The sequence below is a fragment of the Schistocerca americana genome, chromosome 2, assembly GCF_021461395.2.
Source record: "Schistocerca americana isolate TAMUIC-IGC-003095 chromosome 2, iqSchAmer2.1, whole genome shotgun sequence".
Taxonomy (NCBI): Eukaryota; Metazoa; Arthropoda; class Insecta; order Orthoptera; family Acrididae; genus Schistocerca; species Schistocerca americana.
Window position 1 is genome coordinate 589,542,291 of NC_060120.1, and position 22,663 is coordinate 589,564,953.

Below are 22,663 nucleotides of genomic sequence, written 5' to 3' on the forward strand. Positions count from 1 at the left end.
TTAGAGACTGTGATGAACATCATTGAAGCCCAAGATACTTTTGACTATGCTGAGTGTGAGTTAGATCAGCCATGTATTTCTCAAATTGCCTGTGCTAAGCAAGTTATGTCACGCCCGCGGCCCCACCGGCAGAGTCAGACTGTAAACACTAGCCGGCCGCGTCATGTTAAACACATTCGTCAGCCGCGTGTGCAAAATGATAGAGTTAAGTCTTGCCCTAAGTGTGTTCTTGCTCATCCTCGTGAACGTTGCCCGTTGAGAAACGCGGTTTGTCACTTTTGTCAAAGGAAAGGACACATCCAGACTGTTTGTTTGCGTAAACGCAAGAACAATTCTAGTGCTGCCCAGCCCATGGATATTCATGTTCTTCAAAGCCAGCCCGCCCAGAAGGTCGCGTTTAAAGACTCTTCCACGGTTCGTGTGGGTAATAAACTTGTTCGCAATAAGCCACCCACCCAGCCCTCTGCTATGCGACCCAGGCGTAATTCAAACGCTGTAAAAAGTAATGTACAGACTGCAAGTGAAGCGGGAGTTGTTGTTCCACCCGCCCAACCCACGAGTTGTCGTAAGCAGCGAACACGCGCTAAACGCGCTGATTTTGTGTCTTCCGCCTCCACTGCACCGATCCAGAGACAGTGTAATGAACTATTTGTGAAGCTACGCATCCAGGATAAGACCTTCAATTTTCAATTAGACACTGGTGCGTCTGTGACTCTCATAAATAGTGCTACGTATGCGGCTATCGGCCGCCCTAAACTTTCAGCGGCAAAACATTCTTTGGCTACTTATAGTGGAGAACAAATTCCTGTGTTAGGTGTATGTAGCGTGCCAGCCACATTCCGTGGCAATACAAAAACAGTTTCATTCACAGTGCTCCGCGCTACAGACAATGTAAACATTTTCGGATTAGACTGTTTTGACTTGTTTGGCCTGTCTATCCAAGACAATGTGTTGCAAATTAATTCTGTTGTTGTTCCTCAAGACAGCATAACCGATTTGTGTAAACGATACAGTGACATATTTAAAGACGAACTAGGTTGTGCTGCGAACTTTGCCGCTCATATTACGTTAAAAGATAATGCTCAGCCTCGATTTTGTCGTGCTCGTCCAGTGCCTCACGCCCTCCGGGCACCTGTAGAAGATGAACTTCGTCGTTGGCAAAACAACGGTGTTATTCAACCCGTTTCAGCGAGCCAGTGGCCTTCTCCCTTAGTTATTATAAAGAAACCGTCTGGCAAGTTACGTTTGTGTGCTGATTTTAAGTCGACAGTTAATCCTTGATTCTTTTCCTTTGCCTAGACCGGACGAGCTGATGGATAAGTTAGGGGAAGCTCGTTTCTTTTCCAAAATTGATCTCCGTGAAGCATATTTGCAATTGCCCCTCGACGGGCAATCACAACAGTATTTTGTCATAAACACGTCGTTGGGGTTGTTCCGTTTTCTGCGTTTGCCTTTTGGTTGTGCGTCAGCTCCAGCTGTTTTTCAGCGTTTTTTTGTCACAACTTCTGGCTAATGTGCCATCGTGTTGCAACTATTTAGACGATATTGTTGTGTCCGGTCGGACGCCTGCTGAACATTTCCGTAATTTGGAGTGTTTGTTTAAAGTGTTGTCTCAGGCAGGCCTACGTTGCAACATCGATAAATGTTCATTTTTCCTTACGGAGATGGAGTATCTGGGACATGTTATTAATGCTCAAGGCATTCATCCCTCCCAGTCACATTTAGCAGCTATTCGTGATTTGCCCGCCCCTCGCAATCTGCATGAATTGCAAGCAGTTCTTGGCAAATTGACATATTATATTAGGTTTATACCTAATGCATCACAGATTGCTGCACCGTTGCATCGTCTCCGCCGTAAGAATGTCCCGTTTGTGTGGTCAGCTGATTGCCAATCAGCCTTTCAGCAGCTTAAAGAGGCTTTATTGAATGATCGTTGTCTGGTCGATTACGACCCTAACAAGCCTCTGGTGTTAGCTTGTGATGCCTCTTCTTTCGGCCTCGGTGCTGTGTTGTCTCACCGAGTCGGTAACACCGAACGTCCTATTGCGTTCGCATCTAAATTGCTAAACAAAGCTCAGTGTAATTATAGCCAATTGGACAAGGAAGCTTTGGCTATTGTGTTCGGTGTCACAAAATTCCATCACTACCTCTATGGTAGACCATTCTATTTAGTAACAGATCACAAGCCCCTGACGTCACTGTTTCATCCGTCTAAACCAGTTCCTCAGCGGACAGCTCAGAGACTACAACGTTGGGCTCTTTTGTTATCACAATACCAGTATGAGATACTGTATTGCCCTACAGCTCAGCATGCAAACGCTGACGCGCTTTCTAGATTGCCGATTGCTGCGGATGATGTCTTCGATTCCTCTGACGACGCTTGCCATCAGATTGACGCCGATGAGCATCAATCCCTCCGGGATTTTCCGGTTGATTATCGTCAGGTGGCACGTGAGACAGCTACGGATCCTCATCTGAGTTTACTATTACGTTTTGTTCAACGTGGTTGGCCGTCCAAGGCAAAGGACATATCGGATCCTGTGGTTCGTCGCTATTATCCGCAACGTCATCTGTTGTCTGTTTCGCACGGAGTTTTGCTGTTACGCACCGAGAATGACCAGCTTCGTGTAGTGGTTCCCCAAGTGCTCCAATCCAAGGTCCTCGACTTGTTGCATCAAGGTCATTGGGGAGTGGTCCGCACCAAGCAGCTTGCCCGCCGTCATTGTACGTGGATCGGCATTGATAAGCACATTACGCAGATGTCTACAGATTGTTCGACGTGTGCCGAACACCAAGCTGCTCCGTCTCAACGCTATTTTGAGTGGGCACGCCCTGCCGGTCCCTGGCAACGAGTACATATTGATTTCGCTGGTCCATATTGGCATTCTCGTTGGCTCATCGTGATAGATGCATTTAGTAATTTTCCGTTTGTTGTGCCCATGCAGTCTACAACGTCTGCACAAACTATACAGGCGTTGACTTCAATTTTTTGTATTGAGGGTCTTCCAGAAGTTTTCGTGTCTGACAATGGTCCACAATCTACCTCTGCTGAATTTGAAAGTTTTTGTTCTGCCAATGGCATTCGCCATGTTCTTACTCCGCCGTTCCACCCTCAATCGAATGGTGCAGCGGAACGTTTTGTACGCACATTCAAGGATCATATGGACCGCCTTCGTGCTACGCACTCTCGTCAGCAGGCCCTCATCACGTTCCTGTCGTCGTACCGGACCACGCCACGCGACGGCCCTTCGCCGGCGGAGGTTCTCCACGGCCGTCGTCATCGCACCCTACTACGGTTGTTGCACCCCCCGGATCGACCAGCCGCTTCTGAGCATCGCACGCGTTTTCAGCGCAACGACGCCGTTTTTTTCAGAGTTTATCACGGACGCCGTCGTTGGGAACGTGGTACCGTGATAAGTGTCCAGGGTCGCGGTTTTTATACTGTTCAAGGTGCTACTGGGGTGCACAGGAGGCATCAGAATCAGTTGCGCCGCGCTGGCCGCCCGGATTCTGCCGCTCGTTCTTTGTCCACAGATTTGGTCCGCGGCGGGTTCCAGCCGCGCCTTCCGACTTCGCTGCCGCCCCCAGGGCAGCAGCAGCAGCCGTCGCCGCTACCACGCCGACAGCCCGTCCCGTTGATGCCTCCCGCGCAGCTTCATTCGGGAGCGCCCCAGGTGGTCGCCCCGGCGCCTGCGGTCCCTCTTCAGTGGCCACCGCCTTCGGAGCTGATGGACGTCGACCCCTCAGCCGGGCCGCCTTCCCAAGCGGTGGCTGTGCAGCCTGTCCTGCAGCCGCTTTCCTTGGGCACCCCCAAGGAGTCTGACACCGCAGCGCCTTGTCCGGCGCCCACTCAGCAGCCGTCGACGCAGCGTCAGGAGACGCTGCCTCTCTTCGTAGGTCCCGACGCCCCGTCGCGTCCAGTACCAGAAGCTGCGCCCGTGGTCAGAGGCGTGCACCCTGACCTCGGTTTTCAGTCGGTGTTTCCCGAGGCCCCGCGCAGCCAATGCTGGGGTGCGGACAGGGGACTGCCACCGACAACAGTCTCCGCCCCGGTCTCTTCTGCTACGCCTGCGGTCAGACCCCTCCCCCGCCGTCGACGCTCGCCACGTCATTATTCAACGACGGTGCGGCGATTTGGGGGGAGGAGTGTTCTATCCTAGCCAGTAATCCCACCCGAGCCCGCTGCCAAAAGGTTGGCAGCATCAAAGTCCGGACGCCGTCCGCATAAGCAGCGCCAGCGAGACAGGAAATCGCCGCAAGTCTGCGCGCGCCACCGCTGGCTTCTGGGTTCTTAAGCGCTGGAGTCGCGAGCGCTAGGACAGTTCTGTATTCGCCGCTCAGTTGTATACTCGCCACCGAATTGTGTGCTTGCTAGTCAGTTGTGTGTTCGTCGCAGCAGAGTTGTTGTTTGTCGTCAGCCGACGCTGACCTAGCCGCTCCGACTCGAACTAGACAGATTTCTGTAGACACGGAGTTCACTACTGTGTTGCTGTATCTTCGTTAATAAAGATAAGTACCGACTTTTATTTAATCAGAGTGTTTGGGTTTTCATCTTTCTGTTCACTGTTCCAGCGGACCGGTCGGCCCGCTATTAAAAGTGTGGCGGTGACTTCGTAAGCCGTTTCTACAGCGAATTGTTTGTCGCTACGAACGCCGCCACAAAAGAAACGGCAATAGAACATGACCTCTGAACTGCCCGTTTAACGTTTCTTGTAACCATTGTTATTTACAATACAGTCTTCAACCTTGGTACGGCTGTATTATTGCATCAAAGTAATCGACTGCTGTACTTAGAACTTTCTATTACAAATGCAAATGGTAACTAATCTACCCATCACCAACCCCTTTTTCATTCCAAATTTGGTTTTTAGTAAATAACTTGAAAATTTTAATGTCTTTACATGAAACTGATGCTACAAACCAATTTTCAGCTTTACAAGTCTATTATACAGGTTGATTTTTTCTACAAACTCTAGGGGTTGATCGATGAAAGGTTACGGAACAAAAAACGTCTAATGAACTTATGACTGGGAACGCATAGTTTCCATGCTAGAGACCATTTATTCAATCATACTTTGTTACACAGACTGCGGTCTTCTACACGCTGTGCCATGCACCCGCAGTTATAGTATGCAGCAGGCAGCAAGATTGTATCAGGAGATCTATCCCCGCCGACAACAACGAAAGCCTTCCTGTTCGCACTAGTGTTTCGCCGTTCGTCTGAGATAGGGTCGTTTCAGGAAGCAGGAAATCATGAAGGACGTACCCCAAAAGTTCGGCCACCAGACTTCTAGGAAAATGGATTAACATTGTGGACGTGCGACCGCCTTGTCAATACCAGGCAGTTGGTCCACCTGTACAGGGCAATCCAGACGACCGTGTGGAACACTGTTCGTGATAGTTGTTACTACCCTTATCAGTTACAGCGTGTACAGAGTTTACTAGCGACAGAATTTCCACATGGGAAGCAGTTTCGTCACTGGTTTCTTCACTAGGCAACAACGATTCCTGGATTGGTGTCATCCAACCTAGTCACACATGAGGCCTCCTTTACGCGGAGAGGTATCTTCAACTTTCATAACAGTCATGGGTGGGATAGTATGCAGAACTCTCATGGTATGGTGATAGTGAATCATCAGCTTCGGTGCAGCCGGAATGTGTGGACCGGGATGACTGGCGATCGTATTTTGGGACCAGACTTTCTTCCAAGTCTCCTAACAGGCCGGAACTATCGGTGTTCCTAGCGGGTGACTTTGCCTCTCCTGCTGAAAGAAGTGCCATTCATGATTCGAAGGGATGTGGAACTGCTGCATGGTGGTGTTCCAACCCACTTCGCCGTTAACGCCTGGACGCATCTCAGTCATGTCTTCCCTGGCCGATGAATAGGGCGAGGGGGTCCAGGCATGGCCTGCTCATCCACCGTATCACAACCCATGCGATTTCTGGTTATCGGGCCATCTCAAAAGTATTCTGTATGCAGAGCCCATTTCAGATGTGGATACAATGGAGTAGCGTATTCATGCTGCCTGTGACACTGTTCAGATGCAGCCTGGCCGATGTGAACCTGTCAGACAGAACGTGCTACGGCACGTACACGCATCCGTTGAGGCACATGGAAACCATTTTCAGCACAAAGAAATGGTTCAAATGGCTCTGAACACTATGGGACTTAACTTCTGAGGTCATCAGTCCCCTAGAACTTAGAACTACTTAAACCTAACTAACCTAAGGACATCACGCGCATCCATGCCCGAGGCAGGATTCGAACCTGCGACCGTAGCGGTCGCGCGGTTCCAGACTGTAGCGCCTAGAACCGCTCGGCCACCCCGGGCGGCTTTTCAGCACATACTGTAACTGTGGCTGCGCATGTTAGACCGCAGTCTCTGTAACAATGTATGGTTGAATAAATTGTCTCCAGCTTGGAAACTATGCATTTCCAGTCATAAGTTCGTTAGACCTTTTTTTTGTTCCGTATACTTTCATCGATCAATCCCTAGAGTTTGTACAAGGTGGAAAAAATCACACTGTGTAGCGGCTTCAATTATTCGTAAATACGCCGATTTTAACCAAAATATTGCTCAAATCAAGTTGAGATTTGTAAGTTTTAATTGTAACATACATTTGCATATTTCGAAGAGTTTTTAGCTTTGCTATTCTGTTGTTCAGCACCATTCATTATTTTTCAGATAGTGCATTTTGCCAAACATATTCGTTTTATTATTCTGCGACTTTACAATGTTAACTTCCATAGATCGATCAACCAGAACATTATGACCACCTACCTAATAGCCGGTACGTCCAGCATTGGCACGGATAACAGCGGCGGCGCGTCGTGACAAGTAAACGGTGTTGCCTTAGTGGTCACCATGTCCGCCCACGTGAGACACACAATTGCCTAAACTCTGGAAAGGGGAGCATTGAGTCCCGACGCCACGTTCAATCACTTCCCAGATGTGTTCGATCGTATTCAGACCTGGCCTTGTGACAGTAGGCATTATCTCGAAAAATGCCACTGCCGCCGGGATACACGATTATCGTTAAGGGGTGTACGTGGTCCGCAACCAGCGCACGATGCTCCTTGGTCGTCATGGTGACCTTCACGAAATCTACTGGAACAGTGGGTGCCCACATTAATGTTCTCCAGAGCCTAATGGACCCGCCGCCAGCTGGTCTCCGTCCCGCCGTGCAGGTGTGAAGGAGCTGTTGCCTCGGCAGGCGACGGATTCGAGCCCTCCGACAGGCACGGTGAAGAGGTTCTCGGGAATCATCAGACTTTGCAACGCTCTGCCACTGCGCCAACGTGCTGTGCCGGTGGTCACGTACGCATGTTCTGGTTGATCAGTGTATACAATGACGAAGTTTGGAAAAGTTCTTTAATCTTTAATTTCACTTTTAAATTATGGTGCAATTATTTGCGTGTTAAGCACGTGCGCGTTACGATGTGGAGCTGGTAGTAGTGAACTAGGATAAGTCCAGGCATACTCTCTCGTCTGTACCTTTTACAATGATGCAGCGCTTTTTTCGTCTCGGGATGGTTAACACAGACAACACGTTTCGTTGAGAAATCTGTGCCGCCTAAACGAAAATGTGTTTCTTTACTTTTACTTTATTCAAAGTAAAGTGCAAGAATAATGCTTTCAGAGGATAACAGTACATACCATTTTCCTTCATTTATTGGTTTCGCAAATAACACATTTCCTAAGTTTGTGTGAAGGCAACGAAGTTCGAATTAATATTTGAAGTTAGTGCACGTTCGCAATGAGTTTTGTCACCGCTGGATTGCTTTTGCAGATTTATGTTCGCACTCTATGACAGTCCACGATAACGTTTCTAACCATATAAATACAGGGTGTCCTTAAAAGTGTAACCTGATTTTAACTTGTATTAATATTGTGGCAAATGCCACAAGTTAACTGAAATAGCACTAGATGTAATCGGCATGCTCTATAGTTTAAGAAAAAATCCGGTGGATGTCGCTACGAGCACTGACCTAGAGCGTGCAGCCAGTCTCGCGCAAAGTAAATGTTTTTTGCCCTGTTTCGCAAAGCAAGGTTTATGGACCCTACTTTTTTGAGGAAGAAATCGTAACAGGACTATCATATCTTGCAATGCTACGGAACTGGTTGTTCCCACAACTTGACTCTGACAATTTCATCCATCAGCAAGATGGAGCACCACCGCAGTGGGACAATAACGTGCGTAGTCTCCTCAAAGTTTTTTTTTTTATGTGTGGTGGTGGTACTGAAGTCTGATCAACTTCGTTGATTTTTACTTCTGTAGGGAGTGGAAAGGGTAAAAATTTTCTCTTTATTTATTTATTCTTCTTTCAGCTTTAGTTTGGGCACACAGAAGGGTCCTTTGACTCGCTGCTTTTGGTGTGTGTTTGAAAACATGTGTGTAGAAGTGCTAAAGGACTTTATGTCCTAAAATTATGGAGAATTACGTAGGGATATCATTTGCGGAGGCTCAAATACTACCGCCTTCGGTACTTTATATTTGTGGTTGCGTAAGGGTTCTACCGTACCTACTGTGGTGAGTTGTGGTGTACTGTCGCGTATCATGTCCAACTTCCGAAATAAGGTTCGTGCCTTCTCCTTGACCTTGTATGAGAGGTGAGATTCGCTTAAGGCTCGATGAATATCATTATTCCGGATCCACCATTGGGCTCCAGTGATCCATCGTAGGCATCTGCTTTGTACAACCTGTAACTTTTTGTAGTTAGTGGCACACGTAGTACCCCAAGAGGTCGATCCATACAAAATAGATGGTTCGCCTGTGGCGTGGTACAACTGGAGTTTCGTGCGTTGGCTGAGGTACGAACTCTTCAGAAATGGGAGGAGAGCTCCCAACATTTTGAGGCCAGACGTCTTCTTCTCCATAATGTGATGACTACACAGCAGTTTGGCGTCCAGATAGACTCCAAGGTATTTTACAGTTGTTGTCCAGGGGAGTGGCTGCTCTGATATCCGTAGGCGTTCATTGACGATGGGTCTCCGACGTGTGAAGACAATAACTTTAGTTTTCTCTGCATTGACCGTTATTTTGTTCCTGTGGGTCCAGTGGTCCACTAAATCTAGTTGGCGCTGCATCCGTGTGACGAGGTGGTCCATTCTGGAGCCTGCAGTCAGGAGCGCTGTGTCGTCGGCATAGAAACTGGCAGTAACATGTGGCACCGTCGGGAGGTCGTTAATGTATAAATTAAACAGCAGTGGAGATATGACCGATCCATGTGGAAGTCCTTCAAGGACAGGCCGTGTTGTTGAATTCTTGTCATCAATGCGAACATATAATCCGCGATCCTGAAGAAAACTGTCGAGAAGTTTTCAATAGCAGTCTCGTAGGGGAGTGGTACGTCGGAGCTTGACGATCAAGTTGCGTCGCCATACTTTATCGTAAGCCTTCTCTATATCGAGAAAGACTCCAAGGGTATGTTTTTTCTTGTTGAAATTGTCTTGGATAGATTCCGTGATGCGCAGTAGTTGTAACTCAGCCGATAGCTTCGCCTGGAAGCCAAACTGCTCCGGTCGGATGATGTTGTGTGCCACAAGGATGTCCAGCATGCGTTTCAGTAGGACACGTTCCAGTACCTTTCCCAGCGTCGGCAGTAAACTTATGGGTCTGTAGCTGTCAGGGTGTGAGAGATCCTTGCTCGGTTTTGGTATTGGCACTATTCTGGCAATCTTCCATGCCTCTGGGAAGTATCCAGTCCTGATGCAGCTGTTCACTATCTGGGTGAGAAGCACGATAGGCTTTCTAGGTAGGTGTTTCAATTCCGTATTACTGATTCTAATTGTTCCAGGTGAGGTGTGTTTTCTATACTTGATAATCCTCTGAATTTCCTCCGGCGTTGTCAGCCAGGGCATAGTGTTAGTCGGGGCGTCCCGAATAGCTTCCCATTCCGCCGCTGTGTCCTCCTCTGCACGGTGGAATGCATCATCTCCATCCTCCGTGGGGGGCGCAGTCATCTGTTGTTGGTATGTATCCGCATACAGCTCCGCCTGCGCCAGTGAGTCGTACAAGAGGCCATGGGGTCCTCGAATTGCCCTTTTGGGGGCTGTTGCTGTCTGAGACTTTTAACTATGCGCCATTCATCTTTGGTGCGTAATAGAAAGTTGTCCATTCGGAGTTCCCACGTGTGTTGCTTCCAGTCCTAAACCTTCCGCCGGAGTTCTAGGGTAAGTCTGTGAGTCTCCCGTCTATCATCCGGATGGCGGTAAGGGACCCATCGTTTCCGAAATACGATTGCGCCTTGTCTTAAGTTCCTGCAGTGGTGGTGAAAACTCGTCATAATTGACATCTGGTTGCAGGCGCTCCGTGAGTGCTCGCTGTTTCGCACTGTTAACCTTCTTCGTGAGTACTGCGACTGCCACATCAATCGCTTCTCTGGTAGTAACAACCTGGGTTGGTCGCACATTGTTGTTGAGGTACGTTTGGAACTGCTGCCAGTCGTAAGTTCTTGTCGTCGGCAGTGGGAGTTGCAAAGTAGCCCTCTCTATGAGTCCTGACACCGGTCTGTTTTCTGACGAAAGATCATCCAGCGTCTGCAGATGGAGATTCGGGTTGATGTTCTTGATTATGGCGATGTCTAGAACATCAGGGTCTTGTGTCTGGACGTAAAGTATCCTCGTCGGTTCCCGTGGGCCATGGACGGAAACATGTAAACTCTCAGCCAGTGCAAACAACATATGTCCTTTTGGGTTAGTCTTACTGGAATTCCAGGGAACATGTTTACTATTAAGATCCCCTCCAAGGAGGATCTTGTCGTAACCCTCTGTAACGGCGTAAAGATCTTCTGCGTGGAGAGGCTTCTTTGGGCTAAGGTAAGCCGCAATACAGGTAACGTTTCCGAGCGTCGTGTGGATTGTTGCTGCCGTGGCCTCTAAAGTCTGGAGTTGGGGTAAACGTTCTTGGTGGTGACGAATGCTTTTTTTGATCAGAACTGCGGTCCCTCCACCCCGTTGGTCCCGTCTGTCGGTCCGGTAGATGTGCATGTTCCTCAAGCGGAGGTCGGTTGACTCGCGGTGACGTGTTTCGGAGACAAATGCTATGTCTATCATGTGGCGATGTAAGAAGTCCGTGAATTCTATTTTCTTCAGTTTCAGACCGTTGGCATTCCAAATGCAGAAGTTAAGATTCCTCGTGTGATGCCGTCTATCCATTTAGGGTGTTTAAAAAGCTGTCAGTACGCTTTCTACAAGCGAGAGGATATACGTCTGCTTCTGCTGGAGGGCGGTGAGTAGTTGAGGAATATCTGTTAACGCTGGTGTAAAGGTGGTCGACCAGGCAGATGATGTCTCCGCTGGTGTTGGCGTCGGTGAATGGGCATGTATTGCTTCGGAGTAAGAGCGCTGTTGTCTTGTCTGTCGTAGAGTCACTCTGGGTGCCGGTTGTGGTCGAGAGGCGATTGTTTCCACAGGGAGAGGTGCCGCTTGTTGTTGGGTGGCCCGAATTGCTGCCATGGCCGAGTTCCTCACAATTATAGGCCGTTGTGGGATCGACTTCTTTGGTGTCTTTCTAGTATATTTCCGTAGGAGTTCTTGAAATTTGGGGCAGCCACAGAAGGTCGCTGGATGTTCTTGTTCACAATTGGCGCACTTTGGGGGCAACGTCCTAGGATGGGTACAATTCGATGATTTATGGGAGCCACCGCAGCGGACGCAGCGGGCTGGCATGCTGCAGTAGTTCGCTGTATGCTCGAAACGTTGGCAATGTCGGCACTGGACTGGTCCTTCTTTACTATTGTAGGTTTCTATTATCACTCGTGTGTAGAGCAGGTATTTGACATCATACAGGGTGTTTCAAAAATGACCGGTATATTTGAAACGGCAATAAAAACTAAACGAGCAGCGATATGCTTGGGACAACAGTACATTTTCAGGCAGACAAACTTTCGAAATTACAGTAGTTACAATTTTCAACAACAGATGGCGCTGCGGTCTGGGAAACACTATAGTACGATATTTTCCACATATCCACCAAGCGTAGCAATAATATGGCGTAGTCTCTGAATGAAATTACCCGAAACCTTTGACAACGTGTCTGGCGGAATGGCTTCACATGCAAATGAGATGTACTGCTTCAGCTGTTCAATTGTCTCTGGATTCTGGCGGTACACCTGGTCTTTCAAGTGCCCCCACAGAAAGAAGTCACAGGGGTTCATGTCTGGCGAATAGGGAGGCCAATCCACGCCGCCTCCTGTATGTTTCGGATAGCCCAAAGCATTCACACGATCATCGAAATATTCATTCAGGAAATTAAAGACGTCGGCCGTGCGATGTGGCCGGGCACCATCTTGCATAAACCACGAGGTGTTCGCAGTGTCGTCTAAGGCAGTTTGTACCGCCACAAATTCACGAAGAATGTCCAGATAGCGTAATGCAGTAATCGTTTCGGATCTGAAAAATGGGCCAATGATTCCTTTGGAAGAAATGGCGGCCCAGACCAGTACTTTTTGAGGATGCAGGGACGATGGGACTGCTACATGGGGCTTTTCGGTTCCTCATATGTGCCAGTTCTGTTTATTGACGAAGCCGTCCAGGTAAAAATAAGCTTCGTCAGTAAACCAAATGCTGCCCACATGCATATCGCCGTCATCAATCCTGTGCACTATATCGTTAGCGAATGTCTCTCATGCAGCAATGGTAGCGGCGCTGAGGGGTTTGAATTTTGTATGGATAGAGGTGTAAACTCTGGCGCATGAGACGATACATGGACGTTGGCGTCATTTGGACCGCAGCTGCAACATGGCGAACGGAAACCCGAGGCCGCTGTTGGATCACCTGCTGCACTAGCTGCGCGTTGCCCTCTGTGGTTGCCGTACGCGGTCGCCCTACCTTTCCAACACGTTCATCCGTCACGTTCCCAGTCCGTTGAAATTTTTCAAACAGATCCTTTATTGTATCGCTTTTCGGTCCTTTGGTTACATTAAACCTCCGTTGAAAACTTCATCTTGTTGCAACAACACTGTGTTCTAGGCGGTGGAATTCCAACACCTGAAAAATCCTCTGTTGTAAGGAATAAACCATGTTGTCTACAGCACACTTGCACGTTGTGAACAGCACACGCTTACAGCAGAAAGACGACGTGCAGAATGGCGCACCCACAGACTGCGTTGCCTTCTATATCTTTCACATCACTTGCAGCGCCATCTGTTGTTGAAAATTGTAACTACTGTAATTTCGAAAGTTTGTCCGCTTGAAAATGTACTGTTGTCCCAAGCATATTGCAACAAACGGTGTATTTCTATCGCTGCTCGTTTAGTTTTTATTGCCGTTTCAAATTTACCGGTCATTTTTTAAACACCCTGTATATCTTGTCACTGTCTTTTCCGGATGGGAGGGTGACTCGGTACACAGGTTGCGGTATCAGTTGTTTCGTCTTCTCGTCGCGTTCCTTAAATTGGTAGACTTGTAGCACTTTAAAGCCATTTTCCTTGAGGGCATTGTAAAGTTGTTCTTCGGTAACTTCCGCCGGAAGGCGTTTGACAACTACTTTCACTTCCCTGTCGTCTGGTGCTTGATGCGTAAAATAGGAGAAGCTGTGGTTCGTGAAGAATTTTATTGCACGTCTTTCGTCTTCGAAAGACTCAAAGTGGTATTTGATGCGGTCCTTTTGGTATACGGCTTTAAGGTTGCCCACTAGAAGTCCGTTGAGCGTTTCATTGAGGTGAACGTAATCATTTGTGTAGTAAATAGTGACTGGGGGCACTTTGCGAAGCACATTCTTGTCTCTGTCCACGGCTTCTGCGGCATTAGAAGTTTGTGCCTGTGACTTGTTGGTGGGTGATGGAGGCGCAGCGTGAGGCGTCAGTGGGGCGAATCGGTTCGTCGTGGGGATGGTCTCTGTTCGTCTTTTAGCCGGGTTGGCTAGGTCCTTGGCTAATGCGTTGCTTCTGCACCGTTTGTTGTGTACGAGCGTAAAGTCCCCCTCTGCGTGTGGGGAGTCGTTGTCGTTTTCTGCCCGCATCTCGTGGTCGTGCGGTAGCGTTCTCGCTTCCCACGCCCGGGTTCCCGGGTTCGATTCCCGGCGGGGTCAGGGATTTTCTCTGCCTCGTGATGGCTGGGTGTTGTGTGCTGTCCTTAGGTTAGTTAGGCTTAAGTAGTTCTAAGTTCTAAGGGACTGATGACCATAGATGTTAAGTCCCATAGTGCTCAGAGCCATTTTTTTTGTCGTTTTCTGCTGGAAAGGCCGCTGCCATCTCCGCGTCGTCGACCGTTTGGTGGGAGTGCTGTGATTCGATATCTGAGTCCATAGATGGAGATGCCAGACAGGTGTCGTTATCCTGCTCTTGCGTTTCCCGTGAATAGCGGATTAGGCGTTGTATGTCCTTCAGCGTTTCTTTGTCCTCCTCCCGACATATATCGAGTCTTCTGGCGTAGTCCTGGCGGTCGTCTTCATTGCTGCGTCCGTCGTGATATGACGTATGGCCGACGTCCGAATACGGTTTCGTCGTGTGGTGTGTAGTCTTCTGCTGTCGAATAGCGCCTGTCGATCGTCGTTCTTGACGTTCTATCCTGTCATGAACCGGTGCCGTAGCCTAGGTCGTCAACCTGGGATCCGTCCTGTGTGGAGTGGCCGCTGGGGCGTCCGGCGGGCCAGGCCCTACCGACCAACCAGCGGCCGTCTCCGGCTGCCCCGGCCGCGCGCGCATCGTCCTCGGTCGTCGGCATCGCGAACTCCCGTCTCCTCAATGCCAGTGTGCAACATTGGATAGGGCTTACAGGACCGCGTGGCTAGGCTTTACACTCTTCGCCTCCTAGGTCCCATGGCTTAACACCATGTGATTTCTTCTTGTGGGGATATGTTAAACAATGTGTTTACGTTCCTCCCCTACCTCGTGACATTGATGAACTAAAAACCAGAATATCAGCTGCTATAGCATCAGTGACAGAAGACACCTTCGGCTATCGACTAGCTGCCAATGGAGGACATATTGAACATTTTTGATGGATTTTTATTAACTTCTGTCTTTTATGAGTATTTTAGTATGCAATTTGTTGGTGTTAAGCCCATCTTCCCAATAAATAATTTTATTTAAAATTGAGTCATTCTTTTTGGGGTACCCTGTAGTAATGTTTCTCACGAACGGATACTTCTGATAGAATTACGATACTGATTTGTCCGCTGATTTCATATCTAATTAATTATGCACACGAATAAACGGAATAATTACTCATTACTGATCTATTAATCGACGAAAACACTTGCAAACTCATATATCATAACATCTGCAAACCAGTTCTCCTGCCACTCAGCTGCACGCAACCTTTCCTACCGAAACCCGAATAGCGACACTTAGTTCGTTTCCTGGCGCTCGATCGGTAGCATTTAGGCATTGTTGAACGAAGACAGCAAGCCATTATCCAAAATCTCCATCTACATATATATCAACACTCTGCAAACCAATGTGAAGTTCATGGGAGAGGGCAAGTTTCATTGTAACATTTATTAGGGTTCTTTCCATTCCGTTCAAGTATGGAGTGCGGGAAGGATGATTGTTTAAATGCCTCCTTGCGTGCTGTATTAATCTAATCTTGTCCTCATGATCCCTATGTGAGCGATACAAAGGGGTTTATAATATATTCTTAGACCCATCATTCAAAAATCGTACCTGAAAATTTGTGAGCAGGCATTCTAGGGAAAATTTACATTTGTCTTAAAGCGTCTACTTGTCCAATTTCTTCAGCATTTCCGTGACACTCTCCCACGCGCCAAACAGACCTGTAACCATTCGTGCTGCCCTTCTCTGTACACGTTCGACATTCCCTGTTAGTCGTATTTAGTATGGGTGTGACTCACCTGTGCAGTGTACTAGAATGGGTCGGACGAGTGATCTTTAAGCAATTATGTTTGTAGATTGATTGCTTTTCCTGAGTATTCTATCAATAAAACGAAGTCTACCACCTACTTTATCCACGGCTGAGCCTATGTGATCGCTCCATTTCACATCCCTACAAAGTGTTACAACCAGGTATTTGTATGAGTTGACTGATTCCAAAAGTGACTCCTTGAAGTTTTTCTCGTTTTTTGAAGTCTGCAGCTACTCATTTCAGAACGTTACAGCAAGTTGCCAATCTTTGCACAACTTTTAAATCTTATGAATATGCGATTGAATATCTACGCAGACTCTGTGGTATAGTACTTCATTACAGATAGCTGCATCATCTCCAAAAACTCTGACGTTACCATTAATATTGTGCGCACGGTCATTATTATATAACATGAACATCAAGGACACCAACACACTTCGCCGGGCCACACGAAGTTACTTCTGCATCTGATGATGACTCTCGACTGAAGGTAATCTCCTGCGTCATCCCTACCAAAAAATCTTCATGTCAGCCATAAATTTTGCTTGATCCACCGAATGATCGTACTTTTGACAAAAACATAAATGTGCTACTGAGTCAACTTGTTTTCGGAATTCAAGAAATACTGTATTTACCGGAGTGCCTGAGTCAACTTGTTTTCGGAAATCAAGAAATACTGCATTTACCGGACTACCTGATCCAAAGCTTTCATTGTGTGAAGTGAGAAAAGGTTTGGATTTCACATGATCGATGTTTTCGGAATCCACGCTACCCGTTGGCATGGAGGAGGTCATTCTGTTCAAGATACCTCATTATGTTTGAGCTCAGAACATATTCTAAGATTTTACAACATACGGATATGAAGGACACTGGGTGATAATTTAGTGGATCACTTCTACTACCCTTCTTGTAAACGGGAATCATGTGTGCATTATTCGTACTACTGGGCGCGCTTTTTTGTTTGAGAGATCTGCGATAGATTATAGTGAGAAGAGGAGCTAACTCAGCGTCAGTGTAGAATCTACTAGGGATTTTGAAAACATTCCTGCAACCACATTTATAGCTTTACATAATGCTAGAACAAGTTTAACCTTTAACCCTAAACAATGACCTCTAAGACTCATAATTCATTTGAACATTGAGTGTGGCAGCACTGCAAAAAACCACCCTCTCTCTTTTTCAGTGTCATTGCTTAAATGCTTGCTGCGTCTAAAGCAAAATTCAGCAATCAGCTTAAGTTTGTCAGTGTAACGATAAAGTATATTTCTTAGAACCGAGTGCGGAATAGGTTGCCTGTCTGACCGCACGTTTCGCATCACTTGTAATAATTAGATAAGTCTAATAGTGCACATGTTTCTAATTAATGCTTATTTTCATTTCAATTGATTTTTCAGAATTTTTGTTTCACAGCTTTTTATTTTATGTGTGAATTAATTAATTTTTAGCTATAGCATGGAGCGATTTTCGAAGAGCTGATGCTGATATCTTTTTGTGGTAGCTGGTGGTCACCATGAAACAGTGTGTGATACTAGTGAAGAAAATGCTTCACTGGAAGCGGAGCCAGTTGTGCCCTGTACCACAGAAATTATTCACAGCAAACACAGTCTTTTCATCACAAAGACAAACTCAAGTGGGTACGTTAAAAGTCCATTAGAGCAACAACAACGCCTCAAGACAACATTTTTAAAGGAGGAATGCTTGGACTAAAAGCAAAAATCGAATTTTGGTGCAAGCGCCTACCAAATTTCGAATACAGGAGAATTATTTGATGACGACATGTTAGAGGTACACCAACTGACGGAATGGAAAAGAGCAAGACGTGTATGAAGTGTCCTGCGTCAGAAAGAATGGAAAGGGGTATAAGCAGTGGCGTAAGTGCAGCAAATGTGGTCAGCCAATTTGCCTGAAACGTGGTAGGGATATGTGCGTCGAGCGTGCAAACATTCTACGAACTAATATTCTCAGTTCATTTTATTACTGCGTTTGTTTACTTTTCTACAACCTTTTTAATTTATACTCAGACACTCATAAGCATCGTGAGTGGTGTTCATTTTAAATATCGTAATCAACGAAGTCTGCAGAAGCGCTGAATAGTATTTCATATGCTTATAGTATGAAATAGTTCACTATTCACTTCACTTTTATCAGCTGATGTCGAATCATGTGCTAAAAAATATTAAGAGGTTTACAAGACCTCACGTTTCTAGTTACACATACACTATGTGATCAAAAGTATCCAGACACTCTCCAAAACATACGTTTTTCATATTAGGTGCATTGTACTGCCACCTACTGCCAGGTAATCCATATCAGCGACTTCGGTAGTCATTAGACATCGTGAGAGAGAGCAGAGTGGGGCGCTCCGCGGAACTCAGGAACTTCGAACGTGGTCAGGTGACTGGGTGTCACTTGTGTCATAGGGCTGTACGTGAAATTTCCACACTCCTAAACATCCCTAAGGCCACTGTTTCCGACTGTTTATTTAACCAATATGCTTACGTAAAAACACAGGGTATTTTAATAAAAGCATTTTGGATATTTATGCTTTCAAATTTTGATTTTTAATTTTACATAGAATATTTATTCTGTTTGTTTCTTGTGTTGGCCGGCCGCGGTGGTCTAGCGGTTCAGGCGCTCAGTCCGGAACCGCGGGACTGCTACGGTCGCAGGTTCGAATCCTGCCTCGGGCATGGATGTGTGTGGTGTCTTTAGGTTAGTTAGGTTTAAGTAGTTCTAAGTTCTAGGGGACTGATGACCACAGATGTTAAGTCCCATAGTGCTCAGAGCTATTTGAACCATTTTTTTCTTGTGTTGACTGTAAGACAAGCACTGCGACGTCAGACACTGAAGCGCTCTACACTGCACTGTATAGAACTCCATAGGATAACATATTTAGCACACAGTCTTAAGTTTTCCAATCAATTTTGGTAAAAGTTATTTGCAATACAATTATACAGTTTCAGACGGATTTGACGACTCCTTTTATCAAAAAGCGTTTACATAAACATTGTTCAGGTTTACCTTAAAACAAAGACACACACGAAAGTTAAGGAACAGGGAAACAGTTTACATATACAACAGCAACCAACAAAACAATTACACAGTACGTACATCATTTGCGAAACTAGCAGGGAAGTATTCCATCGAGTTGCTTCTGCCTGTTTCCAAGATTAGCTGTGTGTGATTAGTAATGACGAATAGCGTAAGGACTTTTTTTGGCGTAATTTGCGGCTTCAAAACAGCATGGCTGCCTTCTTAAGTGCCGTTGTCTATATGTTTCGTACATGGAACTGAAATTATGGAACTCATAAAGAAGTTTCCAGATGAACTGTGTGTGTAATTGACGCATTCATACTCTGGCTAATTAACGAGCAATAAATTAATAAATAAGACACTTCATATACTGAATTATTTATTTGGGGCTCTGTATTGTTCACAGTTTCTTCTCTCGAGGAATCTGGAAATAGCCGGTGATGAATGTGCTGCCTTTACGGAATGGTGATGCCGGCTGTACTTGCGATCCAGTCGAGGACGTAGGTGACCCTGGTGAAGCCGGATGGGTCTCCGCTCGCACAGCCATTGCCCGAACTCCAGCTGACGATCCCGATCTGCGTGTAGCTTCCCTGTGAGCCGACCACCAGCGCGCCGCCGCTGTCGCCCTGAAACGTGACCACAGTATTATCTCTGGCTGGTGGGAGCCCCAATCAGGTATTCCCCAACACAGTAAAGTGTCACTCACTCAAGATGTAGCGCTGAAGGTAAACACATACATTCTAAAGTAGCACCTCCATAAGTTCTTGAAATAGTTTCCCTGGAATGCAACTGCCATTGTGGCGGATATTCACTATCTGTCCAAACGTACCCGTGCGTGTCCGCCATGTGCCTTTACTGTGCTGGGTCACTTTCAGTCAGGTGTCTGACCGTATGTGGAGGAATGCTAGCCCAAAACTAGAGGAGGTTGTGCTGTATGACGCTGCAGTTTGAAGTAATGGAAGTCGACCAAAAAGTGTTCCATTGTGTTCAGGTCGGGACTCTGCAGGCTAATCCATTTCAGGAATGTTATTGTGCACAATCTATTGCCCTACTGCAGCACCTGTATTATAAGGTGCATTGTCGTGCTGAGACATTCATCGTCTGCTAACTGTTCTTCTACTCTATGAAGTACACGATGCTATAAAATACACTGACGAAAAAATACTGCAACACCAAGGCGTCCTGCGACATGCACGAAAACTGGTAGTCGTGTTTCTACATCGGAAAAACGATGTCTACTCAAATTTCGAGCTATTCGCATAAGAGTGCCGCTAGTAGCGTCACTGTGAGCATGCAATTCAGTTTTGCTTTAATTACACGCTGTAAAGGTCGTGAGACTTAGTTACCTTTGAGATTGAATGTGAGTTGATTGCAGTCAGGGATGCCTTTAAGGCGATAAAGACGCCAATATCATCACCTCACTGAAATTGAACGGGGTCGTGTAATAGGGCTGCGATAAGCTGAATGTTGCTTCTGCGATACTGTAGAAAGACTTGGTAAGAGTGTAGCCACTGTGCATGATTACTGCCAGCGGTGATCAGGAGAATGTACAGTCGCGAGAAGAGCGGACTTGGGACGGCCACGTGGCACTACCGGGAGGGAAGACCATCGTCTTCGGGGTATGGCTCTGGCGCATCGTACTGCACCTACTGCAGCAAACTGAGCAGCAGTTGGCACCACAGTGACACATTAATTACTTCAATAACATTCGTCTGTCATTGCTTCTCTACTGACAAAACACAGAAGAGGATATTTAAGAATATTCGCTTCTTTGTACAACAAAATGACGTGTGCACAGAATCTGGGAGAGCCCAAATTTTTATTATCGTCAGCAGACCATGATTGGCAAAATGAAATTTGGCATTTATACTTACGCCTTTTTCGTTACTTGTTTCCGTACCAAAGTCCAATACCTGAAATTAATACATTTCCCTTTCTGTACCACGGCTAACAGTATGCATCCTCATCACAGAAATACCCTGTAGAGAACCTTCCCTATCGTCAACCCTAGATGAACTTATTTTCGTGGTTCGTTCACATTATGGAAGATCTGCAGTACGTTTAGCTTCACACACAGTGTAGCCCATAAGGCAGGGTAAACTCCTACTGGGAGTAACATCAGCTCGGCATCGTGCGAACAAAGGTATATCAGATTCGGAAATGTTTTTCATATCTTTGGACACCGAGGTTGCAGCATCAGCTTTTCATGATCGATGAATGTTGTGAAGTATTTCGAGGATCTTTAGTAATTCGGTATTGTGAATCATTCGGTGGAGAGGAACGATCTTCATGATTTCAGACCATGAATATAATACAGATACGCAGTGCACTGTCTCCACTACTGTTCATCACTTTTATGGGCGATGGAATAAAAAACAACCAGAAAAGTTTTATTGAAATTAATGCAATTGGATTTGCATATGATATGATCTGAGGCAAATCAGAGGAAGGAGTTCAGAACAGATTCAACGTGTGGAAATCAGCTCCTAGAATACCTTCATATCAGCGATACCAAGGCAGAGGCGACGGCATTCAATATAGACGAGCATCACGCAATTGTGAGACTAGGACATCATCAGCTACAGTTCTACAGTTTGTGGACTGTTTTTCGCACCTCTATAGCATAATCTCCAGGGATAATTCGATGGATGGAAGACAACGAACAAAGTTAAAAACGGTGCTGAGTTTTACCAACAATAAATATTTTGACATTGAAGCATGCGCCCTCACAAAGAGAGGCATCGAGGTTCCTGGCATCACAAATGAAACTCCTGAAATCCACCAACCTGAAGACCAAGATGGACAAGAAATGAGACGAAGAAAGGCAAGGTCAAGATATCCCTTTTAGACCGTATCAGCACATCGAGACTACGGTTGTACAGGATGTAATGAGAGTGGAGCCAGCACGAATAGCTGGAATAAATTCGGGCAGACAAGTGGACGGGGAACATCCTGTAGGAAGAAGCAGAACTCATTGGTTGACCATGATCAAGCATGACAGGTGTCAGAGGAAGGTCAGAGGATGATATTCTCCGCTACAGGTCTTATAGGGACAGAAGGAAGCAGAAGTGGCTCATTAACAGCACTCGATAAACGGGTATTGAGCTTTGATGATGACGATGACGACGACGACGATGATATAGCAGAACAAACTGAGAAGTACTAAGAGTCCACGATGATGGATAAGTGTCAACTGGCGAGACGCAGTTGAGCTTTTCCTAATGCGGCTGTCTCGTGTGTTTCCAAATCGACAATTAAAACCAGTGACCTCAAAGGTTCATCGAAAAAAGAGACAGCAGTGTGGGCATGCGAGACACCTCAGCGTCACTGAATAATGACAGGGTATCTTACCAGACTAATATCGAGCTGTGCTGCAACGAGCCGACCGGTGGTATCTAATGAGCAGCACAGCTTGCAACTTCACCAGACTTAAACAAGGTTTAAAGGAACACTGGCACTATTACAGTATGGCGGCGACTGATGCCAATATAAAAGCATCAGCCTTCATTTTGGATACTCAGCGATCCCGACATCTAACAATTTTCTCAAATTTTTTTCTAACTATAGTGGCGTACTATGGAAATTAAAATTACTACAGGGTACCCATAAAAATAAGTGGAAGACAGCAAGAATGTTATCGAAAGGCTGAAGATCAGCAAATGATAGGTTTGTACAAGAAGTGGCAACCGTCAATGAGCCTTGTTACTATGGTATCACAGCCAGCTGACACTACACAAGGGGCAATCACGCTGTGTTCAAGGACTGGCACCAGAGATCGCGCTGTTGCCCGACTGCGACAGCGACGCAACCTTCGCCGCCCA

At 46.5% G+C, this 22,663-nt stretch overlaps 2 protein-coding genes across 2 annotated transcripts in view; one reads left to right on the forward strand and one right to left on the reverse strand.

The window, feature by feature from the left end:
* The first annotated feature begins 351 nt into the window (after positions 1 to 351).
* LOC124594212 (proline-rich protein 2-like) lies at positions 352 to 17,899 on the forward strand. The gene is made up of 3 exons (XM_047132572.1): positions 352 to 424; positions 3,535 to 3,941; positions 17,831 to 17,899. Exons 1-3 carry the CDS (start codon positions 352 to 354, stop codon positions 17,897 to 17,899), a joined length of 549 nt encoding a protein of 182 aa, XP_046988528.1.
* Positions 17,900 to 19,208: 1,309 nt separating this feature from the next.
* Positions 19,209 to 22,663, reverse strand: part of LOC124595834 (brachyurin-like) — a 61,534-nt gene continuing 58,079 nt past the window's right edge. The window contains exon 7 of the mRNA XM_047134732.1: positions 19,209 to 19,468. Within this exon, the coding sequence (XP_046990688.1) occupies positions 19,298 to 19,468 (171 nt within the window). The 3' untranslated portion in view covers positions 19,209 to 19,297. The remainder of the gene's footprint in view (positions 19,469 to 22,663) is intronic.